The sequence below is a fragment of the Pagrus major genome, chromosome 24, assembly GCF_040436345.1.
Source record: "Pagrus major chromosome 24, Pma_NU_1.0".
In the NCBI taxonomy this organism is placed as follows: domain Eukaryota; kingdom Metazoa; phylum Chordata; class Actinopteri; order Spariformes; family Sparidae; genus Pagrus; species Pagrus major.
In genome coordinates, this window is record NC_133238.1 from 4,119,063 (window position 1) to 4,133,277 (window position 14,215).

The 14,215-nt window shown below is 39.3% G+C and overlaps 1 protein-coding gene across 1 annotated transcript in view; it reads left to right on the plus strand.

Moving 5' to 3' along the window:
* sonb (SON DNA and RNA binding protein b) overlaps positions 1–14,215 on the plus strand; it is a 77,537-nt gene that overhangs the window by 16,072 nt on the left and 47,250 nt on the right. The window contains exons 3-5 of the mRNA XM_073462642.1: positions 3,270–3,304; positions 5,294–5,496; positions 9,446–9,648. Coding sequence (XP_073318743.1) covers positions 3,295–3,304; positions 5,294–5,496; positions 9,446–9,648 — 416 coding nt within the window. The 5' untranslated portion in view covers positions 3,270–3,294. The remainder of the gene's footprint in view (positions 1–3,269; positions 3,305–5,293; positions 5,497–9,445; positions 9,649–14,215) is intronic.

Sequence of the window (14,215 nt, forward strand, 5' to 3'; positions counted from 1 at the left end):
TTACTTTGTTGTCCTTAAAGGAATGATTTTCCTCCTTCAGATGTAAGTGGACAGCAGAGTCTTGACCTGAGGAGTTGGTCCTCCTGTGTTGTGCCATTCGTTTATGGAGAGGTTGTTTTGTCTCCCCAATGTACAAATCTGTGCAGTCCTGGCTGCATTGAACAGCATAAACTACATTACTCTGTTTATGCCTGGGTGTTTTGTCCTTAGGATGGACAAGTTTCTGCCTCAGTGTGTTGGTAGGTTTGAAGTGAACCGGGATATGATGTGTACTGTAGATCCTCATATATTCCTGCGAAATAAGGAATGACGATGTTGTTATGTTTTTCCGTCTCCTCCTCTTTGTCTGCTCTGGATCTTTTAGAAGGGTTTTGACAAAGGTCCAGTTTGGGAAGCAACATGTTTTAAGTGCTCCCCTGTAGGGATGTCCTGATCAGGTATTTTTTACCCCGATCCGAGTCATTTAATATTTAGTAGCTGCTGATACCGAGTCCCGATCCGATATTTAGCCCTAACTAATATTTTCCTAGATAATACAGCTGCATTAAGAAAATAATCACCTGCATCCAAGCTGTTCCTTAATATGTTTTTTTATTTTGTTGAAACAAAGTAAATGCTTTCATATGGCTCTGTCTTATTCTGCATATCCTATTGTAACATTGGTTTTCATTTGTTTTTTGTTTTTTTAACAAAAACAACCAAGTAAACAAAGTCAGTTTCTAAACCCTGATCCTCTACCACGGAGATGGGCTGGTTATCCAGTTCCCTTCTCTGTAATATTTTTGTCCATGTCGCTGTCTCGAGGATATTTCTCTTTCCACGAGTATCCACGAGTGTTTGTTGCTTCGGTGCCTTTGCCTGTATTGCTTGAGTGAACTTGTTGTATTCGTTTGAGTGTTTGTTTTTTATGTGCCATATCAAATTTGTAGTATTAAAAGCAGCTCTTTTGTTACTCCCTTGTGAAAAGGTCGTATTGCAGATGTTACATGTCACTGTTGGACTGCCTGCACTTTCTGATTTAAAATATTTCCACACTGCAGACATTTTATCCACAGGGCTACCAGAGTAACGTTACGCGCGTCTCCGTTCTGCCACAACTTGTGCTCCGTTTTCGACAGCTGACGTAAAAATAATCGGGCTTGGGTCCACTTTCAAAATTGCCGATCCCGATCAGTGATAAAATGCCCATATCGGCCCTGATCCCGATCCCGCAGATTGGCTCGAGACATCCCTACTCCCCTGATGTGCTTCTGTTCCTTCTCCTTCCCCTCTGACTTAGTGGGCATGGTCTCAGCCTGATGGTTTGAGGCTCTGATGACCCCCAGCTTGTGCTGCAGTGGGTGATGAGAGTCAAACAGCAAGCATTGATCTGTGTGTAGGTTTTCTGTACACCTCAATGTTGAGGCTTCTGTCTTCTTCAATGTGTACTGCACAGTCCAAGAAGGGCAGACTGTCTCCTCTGACATCTTCCTGTGTAAACTTGATGTTATTGTCCACAGCACTTATATGTTCTGTGAAGGCTTCTACTTCCCTTGTTCTGATTTTGACCCAGGTGTTGTCCACATACCTGAATGAGTGTTTAGGAGCAGTTCCTGTGAAGGTAATCAAGGCTCTGCTATCCACTTCTTCCATGTAGAGGTTGGCCACTATTTGGGAGACCGTTGAGTCCATGGCACAGCCGTGTTTCTGTCTGTAAAAGCCTTCACTGTACTGGAAGTAGGTGGTCGTCAGACAGACACAAATGTGTTCTGTGGAAATTGGTTCTGCTGGACAGAGTGCTGTCCTGTAGCAGGCGTTTCCTCACCATATTTACCGCTTCTTGAGTGGGAATGCATGTAAAAAGTAATGTGACAAAATAAGAAACCATTGTTTATTGTTTGTCCAGTGTTATTTCCCTAACCTTGTTGGCGAAATCCTGTGAGTTTTTGATGTTACTGTTACTGAGTTATTTGTGACAGAGCACAACTCAGACTGAATCGCAAGTCTTCTGCTTGTTCCACTCAGAAACTTAAGAGCTTAGCCAGGCAGCTCTATAGAGTGCTGTAGGGATGACACAGTTTTGTAGGCTAACAAAACTGCGTCAAGTTAGCGTCGACAAAAAGCCTACAGGATTTTTCCATTGGATATTTGATTATAGCAGAAAATATGCTCTGTGGCAAATGCAAGTGTATGATACTTACATGTTTTGTTCAGTAAGATAATCTTGGCAGATGAGCACCACTTTTGTGATTTTCGAAGCCTAAATTAAATTGCCACATTGTGGTTTCATGACTTAAAAATCACCACCAGTAAGTGTACTATACACACAATTACTATACAAGTCTTTTATAAATTGATAAATCTAGAAGTTGTAAAGGTAGAGTTAGAATAGTTTGCAACTAAAGTATGACTGTAAAGACGGACTAGTGAGTAGATGAGTCTCCGTGGTCAGCATGATGATGTTTAATGTCTCTGACAATTTCTGTGGTCTCACTTAGGCACTTGTTAGCAACCCCTGTAAGCGCTTTTTATTCAATTATGGGGCATTTCATGATGTATTTTATGTCATAGAGCAAAACATGTAAATGTGCGTAGCCTGTGGTAACCACAGACCTTATATCAGGCATTTAAGCGAAAACCACCTAACTGATTTCCGGGTTTTAGGACTCTTTAATGAGCACTCTATCTACTCACTAACCAAAGGCCAGCGCATCCCCCTCGTGTCAAAGCGGGGGTCAATGTTTATAACTTCAACTAGCAGGTCAATGGAGTACAGTTTGACTTCTTGTAAATGGTTTATTTATTTTTTAATTGTAATTCTCTAATTCTATAAAATCACATCAATCAGACTTGCCTGTTTGGGCACAATGGCCATGGTCTTTTAGTGTCCTTGTCTGTCAGTACCAGGAAAAATGTGTCTGCTTCATGTTGTGATGACATAAAAAATAACACACGGTTGGTGCCTATGTCACTTTTTTGAAAATTAAGAACTATTAAACAGGCTATGTCTCATTGTCATATAAAATAACAATAGTAATAATAGGTTATAATAGAATTTTTACATTCCTCTCCATCAAAATGACACACTACAAGAAGCTCTAACCTCTAATGGGTAGTTCCCCAGTGCATCATGGGCCTTACAATGTGAAACCGGGTGAGTGAGTGGTTGGGTTTATTTTTAAATCTGTCAGTCATTGTAGACAAAAAAGTTGGTTACCTGCCATTTTTTTTATATTATTAATACCCACTTTTTAACTGTGCCTAACTCAGGTTTTATCTTTGCTCCATAGAAGAGGAACACCAAAAGAGGCGAATATGGATCAAGGTAAGTCTTTCTCATTGTTTTATATCAGGCTTTCTCAAAATGTTTCTTGCATACCACCTCAAAAATGTTAGGCTCTCTCAATTACCACCATTATGACAGATGTTGAGTCATATCTCCTGTTTTGCACCGTTTGCTGCTAACATTAGCAGGTACTGTGAATGTTTCTATGTAAGTAGCCACCAGCAGTCATGCTTGGTTCACTGTTGTCAACTTCAGTTTCAACAGAGCTGCTCATAATATTCTCCTCCTTTTCCGTACTTCTTTTCCTGATAGTTATTGTTTCTAGCCACATTTGATCTTGCACCTATCATTAAACCTCTGCTTGTTATCTTGCCTTCACAGTTTGAGTTTAGCTTGTTATAAGTCATGGATGTTGTATGTGCTTGTGATGTGCATGACTATGCATTTTGATTGCATTATATGTTTTAAAAACTTATTTCATTTACAAAAAATATTTCTAGGATTTTTTTGCCAGTAGAGGGAGCTCGCATACCACTGGCGGTACCTGTGCCATACTTTGAAAATAGTGGTTTTCTGCAGTATGATACATTGTTACATCATGGTTGTCATCAGTTGTTGTTTGTACAGGAAATTTTAAAGGACATTATTTACAAGGGATACAAGGAATTATTAGTAGGTCAGTGCAAAGGCTCCATGGGCATGCAAGGAATTGTTATTACTTACAAATAATTTGCAGTTGTCAGGGTCCATAGATGCTTGAAAGCACACACGTCGGAACTGGTGAAAAGTTATGTCTAACGCATGGTTGTGGTGAAATGGCTCAATAGCTCCCCTACAAAATATGCTGTAATATCATGTATAATTAGTTGGTATTCTCTAGCACCACATTGTAGACACAAGAGCTGTGTCAACAAGTTGGTTTAATATAAATTGCAGCCACATGTTTGTGGTTATTTTGTTGTTGCTGATGTACACCTTAACAAACCAATTTCCCCGCCCACATCAACATATTCCCCAGACCCCTAAATCATATGAACTGCTTATACAGCTAAGGGTTGGGCTGATAGACAATGGCATCGGCCATCGCAGATTGCTGACAGTCATTCACCACTAAGATCTCTACATCGTAAGATTGTGATTTAATAGCAGAGTTATTAGCGAAGTTATGTCTTTGACATGTTTGAGAAAATACACATTCTGCTTCATTGATCTTTTTTTCATTTTCGTATTAAACCCACCTAGTGAGGTGAACTGAAATTTTCGGCTACACTGGTGGCAGTGATGTTTTTTTCCCCCGCATGCTGCTGTTAGTGTGTTTCTGTCAATTGTAGCATTGGCATATGCACTATATTTCTTAGCTTCCTCACTTTGTTTCAGGCTTCAGAGGCTGAACACAACTAATGCCTGGATTCCACCGGTCACGTCTCTATGATTTCTGTCTTTGTTCTGTCCTCCACACGGCTTCATACCCCACTGGTAGCATTTCAGAGGCCGAGCATCATGACTGCCTGATATTGTTGAATTGCTCGGATTGTGTTCAGTTCAAATTTGTTGTGCTGTAGATCCCAAGTGTGCAGAGGTTTTTTTTATTTTGATGCACTATGCTGTCCCATTGTCTGACTTCCTGCCTGGCTCGATCTGCACTGTGCAGCTTGAAACAGCTTCTCACCGCGTCCATCACAAAAAGACTTGTGTATGAAACGCTTGTTGTCTAGCACAACTGCGATCAGCTCCAGAGGCTGCATTGTGACGGTAACAGGACGCAGACCTGCATGGTGGAGTCTTGAGGTAAATGACAGTTGCAGTATGTGGTGCAATGCGAGTTGATCTGCCCTCTCCCTTCTCTGGTGAAGGGAGCTTTTCTCAGCTGAGTGAGTAAGTTGTAGGTTTATTAGAATGACAGTGGGAAGCAGCAGCGACTACAGTGAAGCCCCCCCTATAACAGTTACTGCATACATAGAAATACAGTAATTAATTGTTGTACAAAACATGCTATGCTGACACAAAGCTGCTGAACTGTTTGTTCAGGTGTGGATAATGAGAGTAAGTCCAGGTGCAACAAGCGGCAGTCAACGGGAAAGAAGAAGAAGAAGAAGAAGAGAAGAAGGAGAGGTGAAGAGAACTCATCAGATTACGACTCAGAGTTTGTGTTAAAACCGAGGGATATTAAATGTGGCCAAAGCTTATCACCAAGTCGACGAGTGGAGTTACCTGATATTATCCCAAAACAGGTAAAAAAAATGACACACACACACACAAACACACACACGCATAAATGAAAGAAAGAGTCAACACAAGCTGTTTTGATAATGGTGACTGTACATAGTTGTTCTTAGATAAAATGTATTTCCTTTAAATAAAAGTAAGGGGGAGTATAATAAAATATGAATATTGGATCTGATTAACTATTAGCAGATACTTTTTTATCGGTTTATAGGTTTTCAGAATATTAAAGGAATCTTATTAGGATTCCGATATCGCATGTGACTGAGTCAGAAATTCACATGGAGCAGCCCTAACCGCCTGGCCATACTGGAAACTTGTGCAGTGTGTGGTGGCTATATTGTTGAGCTGCTGCTGCTCACTCGCATGTGTGTATTCACATAGGCAGCCTCGCTCCTGCAGCATGGCTCCTGCATGCCCTATCTGTTCACTTGGAGTTCACCTTTAATAGTTATCAATAAATATGATGACATGATTTTCCTTTATCCCCGTTGAAAGAGCTGGAAAGCGGAAGGGGGAAAGAGAGGGAAAGAGGGAGAGAAAGGAAAAAAAGTTCATAGGAAAAAAAAACTATTCTCTTCATGTCTGTGACCTATTCTACAGACATTAAAACTGTAGTGTAATGCTCGTATGATGTAGATATGACTGTCTACAGGTCATTTTCAGGTCTATTTTTGCAGTGAACTGCGTGTTGCAGAAGAAATAGGCGCAACACCGAAAGATTTGCCACTGCAGCCGTGCTTGACTTGCACGTGAGAAGCAGGACTCACGCAAGCCAGTGTGGCTGCTCTAACCTGTTAACATGGACGCAGACATGAAAAGCAAGATGTAATGCCACACACATGCACTGCTCATGCATCCAGCTAGGCCAGCCTGTTAGCACCGGCCCAATTGGCAATCGCGTGTACGCCTATATATTTGAACTTATGTTTGACTTTTTTGCCTTTCTGGAGGCAATGTTCCCACACTGAGTCAGGGCTCCAGACTGCAACCATTTAGTCACATTTTGTAACTACTTTTGTTGACAGTGTGACAAAATTTTATAACTAGGAGCACCTATGAAACTTACAAATACGCCGTTTGGGCGACAAAAAGGGTAGAAAAAGTTCTCTTGTATGGGAACACTTCGGATTCAAAGAATCCGACAAGGAGCAGCACCACACAATGTGCAAGATTTGCTACAAGATGATATCTGCGCCATTTGGCAACACAACAAATCTATTCAAACATCTCAAACTAAAGCACAAAGTCACTCACGACAAATTAATAAAGAAACAAAAGACAAGGCCACAACCCCCACGACATCAACGCAGAGTCAGACATCGATCTCAGACACACTGTATAATGCGACTCCTTATCCGTCAAATTCAGATAGGCACAAGAAAATAACAGCTGCCATTGGATACTTTTTAGCTAAATATATGCACCCTGTCATTTGTCTTATTTGATTTTCTAAGTATATTTATTTTATTCATTAAATGTTTTATAGAAATTGCAGAACAGTTGGATACATATTTGTACATTATTTTCGATTTGAACATTTTGTGTATTTTTTTAAGGGGAAATTTCAAAGTTCTTAGTTACAAAGCGTTTTTTTTTTGGAGAGAAATGCTGAATAAATGCATCATGTTTCCAAACTCAAAAATAATCGGTTAAATAATAATTAATTATTATTTAAATAATTATGATTTCAATATAGACCAAAATAATCCTGATTATGATTTTTTCCATAATTGAGCAGCCCTACACTAGGAGATGTCCAGGCTCCTATGGACCAAGTCCATCTCTTACTCTTCAACCCTCCATTTTGATCTAATCTACACATCTGTAAAGATTCTTGACTGCATTCTGCACGAGTGTGAAGCTATCACAGTGACAAAATCTGTCCCCAGGCAGATAAAGATAGACACACTAGGTGAAAACAATACCAGCTGCGCTACAGTAGACAGGAATGATTGAGTTTCTGTGTTTCACTGCAACTTGAAACAAATATGGGCCAGGGCCATAAAGTTGTTGAGTACTTGACAGCCCCGAACTTTGTTCCCACCTCCCTAGTTCCAGCGTTGTGGCTTGTGGTACACTCCATTTGAACACAGAAGTCCGATTTTCCATCAACTGGAAAGGCCCCTGAAATTGTCACTCCAACATGGAAATTTGAGCTCAAAATCTAAGATGGCTGCTCCACACATCAACAATTGTTGAAAGCTGTACAGTATATTGTTTATTAGCCCTTTTGTCTTGATTGTGTGTCATTAACCAGGCGTACACATAATGGTGCAGTACAACTACTTATGTGGAAATGTTTGTTTCGAAATGTTGTACAATCATTCTGTTAAAAATACTGTTTTGTTCCAAAATATGTTGTATGGTATGTTCTGCTCACTTCACACGAGGCACCATTATTTAGTGCTTCATGCAATATTAATAGGGAGTTTTGAGTTAAATTTGGCTATCAATAATAATTAATGATAATTATTGATTATGATAAATAATACGATCCAATTTACATTAGATCACCTCGGGGCACCACCCTTGAAGAAGGGAAAAGATAGCCAATTCACCAAATCAGTCTCAGAAAAGATACTAAACTGTTTGTAAGTCTGATTAATAATTAACTTAATTACTACAACCAAAATTACCATAACAGCTGTAATGGTCAAAGGATTTTGGAGTTCTTGACAGAGTAGAGGTTGGCAACAGTCACTCTTGTACAATATTAAATGGACAGCATGAAGGTTCAAAAGTCTTTTATTTAACACAAAGATGAAAACACACTAACATGTACTATATACAGGTGTGTGTGTGTGTGTGTGTGTGTGTGTGTGTGTGTGTGTGTGTGTGTGTGTGTGTGTGTGTGTGTGTGTGTGTGTGTGATGTGATGCCAGGTTATAGAAGATGGTTAGTTGCATGCAAAGACCCTGAGTCTGTGTGAAGCATAATTCAACTAACGTCAAATATGCCGTGTAGCAAAACAAACTACCAATAACCTGACCTGTGATCACAACACCAAAACAGTGAACTAACACATAGATTGAACACACATGCATTACATCGACCAGCGTTTAAAGTCCTATGCTTAGTCGTGCTATGCTATGCTATCACGGCCCAGTTCAACGTTACCAGTCTTTGAAGAAAAGGTGCTGGTGGTTGTAGGAGGAGGTTGAGATTCCAATATTGAACAATGCTGTTCTTGCTGTGCAAGATCTGATGAAAGACAGCAGATGGAGGAAACGGTCGCTCCTTTCCTTTGCAGGGATAGCAGCTCGGTGCTAACTTGCTTGGTGTTCCTCAGATTGTGGAGTTAGCTGGCAAGCTTTGCGTCACAGCTGCTGATGCTAACTGATCTGGAATACTAGCAGGACCTCGTGTTGCTGCAGTGAGGAGATGTTCTTTGGGCCTGCTGGGAATGTAGCTTGCCACTCTCAGCAGCTGTTAGGCCCAGAAAAATCCAGGAGAAGAGAACTTGAGGTCAGGCAGCCCCGTGGGGAGAGAGGTGGAGAAGAGAGGGAATAAAGGAAGGAGCTGGAGTTTGACTATCTGGTCAGAGGGGGGTCTGTCACCCTGACCAATAGTAGCTCAAAGCTGAATTTACACCTATGTGTGAAGACTGGGGAATTCTGGGAAACTGAGTTCAGTTTAGAGTACATTTTGAAATCCACAGTGAACGACTTCATCTGTGGGTTCCAACAGGTAAATAAATTAAGTAGATTAACCAAATGAATGATTGAATTAACTATACCAGAACTCCTTTATGGCGGTGTGTATATGTGTTTTTTTTTTGTTTATTTCAACAAGAACATTTAACTCTTTGTGGATCATCAGAGGAGGACTTGATTTAGCGATCCCTTATACCAGAAAGCTGCAGGCCCCACCAACTACTATCTGCAGTTATGCTTATATACGTACATCAATGACATAATGATAATTTATACTTGTTTCTTTATTGCTTCCTAACAGGACAGCTCCAATAAAGGAAGAGGAGATGAGGAAAGACATAGGAGGAAGAGTTGTCGTTCCTGTTCCTGTTCACGGTCACATTCCTATTTTCATTCACATTCCTGCTCATCGAGGAGGAACTCTCGATCTTGTTCTAGACATCATTACCGAAGATCCAGGACTCGCTCTCTATCCAGTTCACAGCACCTCAGGACTCGGTCCAGGTATGAAGAAAAAACATGAATTGATTGTTTGATTCTTGAGAGAAATGCAAAACAATAAAGGGTGATTTTGTGTTTTTTGAAGTGGGGTTGTATGAGGTACTTATCCATAGTCAGTACATTACCTATAGCGAATGACAGTTGTCATGTCCCCAGTTTAGAGAAACATAAAGGAGTACAGGAACGGAAGCTAAGCGATGTACTGCTATGGACAAATGCAGTGTTGTTAACCGATTCATCCTAGTTTTACTTGTAAAATGCAAAATGTATCCTAGGACACTGGCTTTGGCTATTTTTTTCTTTCCTTTTTTTTTTTTAACTCTTTATTTAGATGTTTTCATATTTCCACAAAACAAAACATTCACTGACATAGGACCATATGAATTAAAATACAGGCAAATTGAATGCAGTGGAGATACCATAAAGGGGAATCACATGAAAAGCAGATATTTGTACCAAGGGGAGTTACAGCAGTACAATATCGATCATAGAGAAACACAACCATCTTATCATAACCCATATTCATTCATCATTCATCCAAATACAGAGTAACACAGTTCCACCTTTGTTCGAAAGTGTCCATTTTCAATTGTAAACTTGCAGTCATGCGCTCCATTGTGTAGACCCTTTACAGTCTCTGTACCCATTGAGTTATAGTCGGTGGTTTTGGCTCCTTCCAGTTGATAGTTATCATTTTCTTAGCAATCAGTGAAAGTATCCGTAACATGCATCTTTGATCTGAACTGTATGTCTCCTTAGGTATAGCTCCCAGTAGGAATATCAGTGGGTCCAGTGGGGAGTTCACTTGTAAGATTTTGTCAGTTTCTTCCTTGATTCTCTTCCAGAATCCTTGGATTACTGGGCAGTCCCAAAAGATATGTGAATGATCTCCAATTTTTCCACATTTTCTCCAACACAGTTTGACATTAGGTTCTTTCACATATGTTGAAATTATGAGAGATGTATTAAAATACCTTATTTTTAATTTCCAATCAAATTCTTTCCATAACTGACTATTAAGTCCTTTATGACAGTTTGTACACAGCTCTTCCCATACATTATCTGCAATTATAACATTTAGTTCCAGTTCCCATTTTCCCTTTATACTTTCAGTATTTTGCAGTGTATCATTTATAAGCCTTTTATATATATGAGAAACATGTTTTTTAGTTGGGAAGTGTTTTTCTACAATACTAATAAGATAATCTTCTATATCATTTGGGTTTTTGCTAAGCAACTCCCTTTCTTTATGATTTCTAATATAGTGTCTTATTTGAAAGTATCTATACAGATCATTGGATGGAAGTTGACACTGCTCCTGAAGCTGGGTAAATGACTTCAACTCTGTTCCATTGAATAGTGAGTTAATTGTTCTAATACCTTTATCCACCCACCTTTCAAACCCGCTATCCCATACTGAGGGAGGAAATTCTATGTTACCCACCATTGGCATGGCTCTCGACACAGATAATGGACCTCCAAACTTTTTTCTAACTATTGTCCACACCTTCAGAGTATGTTTTATCCATTCATTTTCAATTTTAGCCTTATTAACAGATTTCACATTGATGAAAGGCATTATTGATAAGGATATACCTTTAGCTGTACTCTGTTCAATCTGGACCCACACAGTTTCCTCATCATTTATAATCCAGGCCACTACTGCATTTAACTGTGCAGCCCAATAATAGTATTTAAAATTTGGCAGGCCTAGACCCCCCTTTTCCTTTGGGAGAAGAAGAGTCTTAAGTCTTACCCTGGGCCTCTTTCTCTGCCAAATAAATTTAGAAATTAGTTTATCCAACATATTAGAAGTAGAGATGGGCACTCTTACAGGTAAGGATTGGAACAGAAACAGCATTCGTGGCAGGAGGTTCATCCTCACTGTCTCGACCCTTCCCAGCAGAGAGAGGGGAAGAACCTCCCATCTAATTATATCATTTTTTATTTGTCTAAGTAGATTATTATAATTAGCCTCAAATAATTGCATGGAGTTTGCAGTGAGAGTGATTCCCAGGTATCTAAATCCCCATCTGGACCAGCGGAAGGAGACGTTTTCATTTAACTGTGTAGGCCATTTCCCTGATATCATCATTGCCTCTGATTTGTTACATTAATTTTGTATCCTGAGACTGAGCCATATTTGTGCAGGCATTGCATAAGTGTGGGAATAGAAAGAAGTGGATTTTTTATGAACAACAAAATATCATCAGCAAAAAGGGCTATCTTGTGGATTGCTCCTCCTTCGTCCTCCATTCCTTGGATCTGTGCATTTTGACGTATAGCTTCCACCAAGGGCTCTATACTAAGTGCAAAGAGAATGGGTGACAGTGAGTCTCCCTGCCTCACACCCCTTTCTACATTAAACGGATCCGAACAACAGCCATTAACCCTAACTTTTGATCTAGGATTTTTATAAATTGTATTAATCCAGGTAGCAAATGTTTCACCAAATCCCATTTCTAACAGTGTTTGTTCCAGAAATAGCCAATCAACCCGATCAAATGCTTTCTCAGCGTCTAAGCTGAGAAGCATTGAAGGTGTCCTGTCTTTCCCTGCTATTGACTGTAAATTTAGTGCTCTTCTTATGTTGTCTGTTCCCTGACAGCCTATAATGAATCCTGTTTGATCTGGTTTTATCTGTTTCTTTATATAATTCTGAATTCTAGTGGCTAGGATAGAAGTTAAAATTTTGTAGTCTACACATAGGAGGCTTATCGGGCGATAACTAGCACACTGTATGGGGTCTTTTCCTTCTTTTTGTAAGACTGCAATAATTGCTTCTGACCATGACTTTGGAGGATCTCCTGAGTTTAATGCATAATTATATACTTTGCATAGAATGGGAGTAAGCTCATTTACAAAAATCTTATAGTATTCCCCACTAAATCCATCCGTTCCCGGTGATTTGTTGTTTTTTAGTTTAGCAATAGTTTCTCTTATTTCAACTTCTGTGATAGGCTCTACTAATTTAGTTGCCTCCACATTTGACAGTTTAGTCAGTTTGAGAGGTTTCAAGAATTCATTAATATTTTCTTTCTGTGATTCTTGTACCTCAGCCTTATATAGCTGTTCATAATATTTTGCAAATGCATTTGATATTTTCTTTAGATGAGTCTCAACAAGGTTAGTCTCTGGATTTCTGATCTTAGCAACTATACGGTTGGACTGGGCCTTCCGGAGCTGAAAGGCCAGCAACCTGCTAGCTTTATTTCCCATTTCGTAGTATTTTCTACTAATATACCTGAGACTCCCTTCTGCCTTGTGTGTTAATACCTCATCTAATTTTTGCCTAGCTTCTCTAAGCTTTTTAAGTGTATCTTCTTTTCTGAATTGTTTATGTTCCCTCTTTAATTTTTTTATTTCATTTTCCAGTTCTTGCTGTTTTATAAGCCTCTGTTTCTTTATTCTAAAGCCAATGGAAATAATCTTCCCCTGTATTGTGGCCTTACTTGCGTCCCATACTACTGATGGAGAAACAATATTCAGATTCAGATAAAGCAGCTTGTATTTCTTGTTTAGCCCGAGTATCTGCCAAAAATGAAACATTTAACCTCCAGTACTTAAAGTGGTCATTTGGCCCTATATTAATTTTCCTAACAACTGGGCTGTGGTCTGAGATGGTGGTTGGTTCAATTGTGGTCTCTTTTACTCGATATAGGTCTTTTTTTGACATGCAGAAAAAATCTATCCTTGTGTAACTTCCGTGTATTTGAGACATAAATGTAAAATCCCTGTCATTAGGATGAAAATGTCTCCAAACATCCACCAATCCCAGTTCTGTCATCATACCTAATAGGCTTTTAGACATTCTGGACTGAGGTCTTATTATAGCTGGTAGTCTATCTAGTTTTGTGTTCAAAATACAATTAAAATCTCCCCCCTCAAGTATGATCCCTTCTCCTTTATCTGCCACTAAGCCTGCAATCTTTTTAAAGAAATATGGGCAGTCTAGGTTTAAAATGGTTTAAAATGGTTATCTTTGTGCCACCAATTGTTCCAATTATCATGACAAATCGGCCTTCATCGTCTTGAAAGATTTTTTCATTATTGTAATAAACAGATTTATTAAACAGGATAGCAACTCCTCTTTTCTTTCCCCCTCTGCATGATGCACTATAAACTTGCTCAACCCATTCTCTTTTTAATTTAAGGTGCTCTATCTCAGATAAATGCGTCTCTTGAAGTAGGGCTACAGAACAATGTAATTTTTTTTAATTGCCGAAATATTTTTTTCCTCTTAATTGGGTTTTTGATTCCTCTCACATTGTAACTAATAAAATTCAGGTAAGTCATATTCTTTATGTGGTATTATGATGTGTTCCCCTTTTTGTTTTAACAAACATGTTATACAGATATGCTTTACTTGTATACACTTGTGCAAACTTTGGTCCATAACATATGTCAGAGAAAAGAGAAACCTAACATTAGTAACGCAGAACAAAACTTCCACCTTTCCTGTCGTCCACTTTAGTTTAACTGTGGCGGACCCCCGTTGGTAATGGGACAGAGAGGTGTGACCCGCCCTCTCTGTGGGAACAATGCTCAATATGAGAGCAACCAATATTAC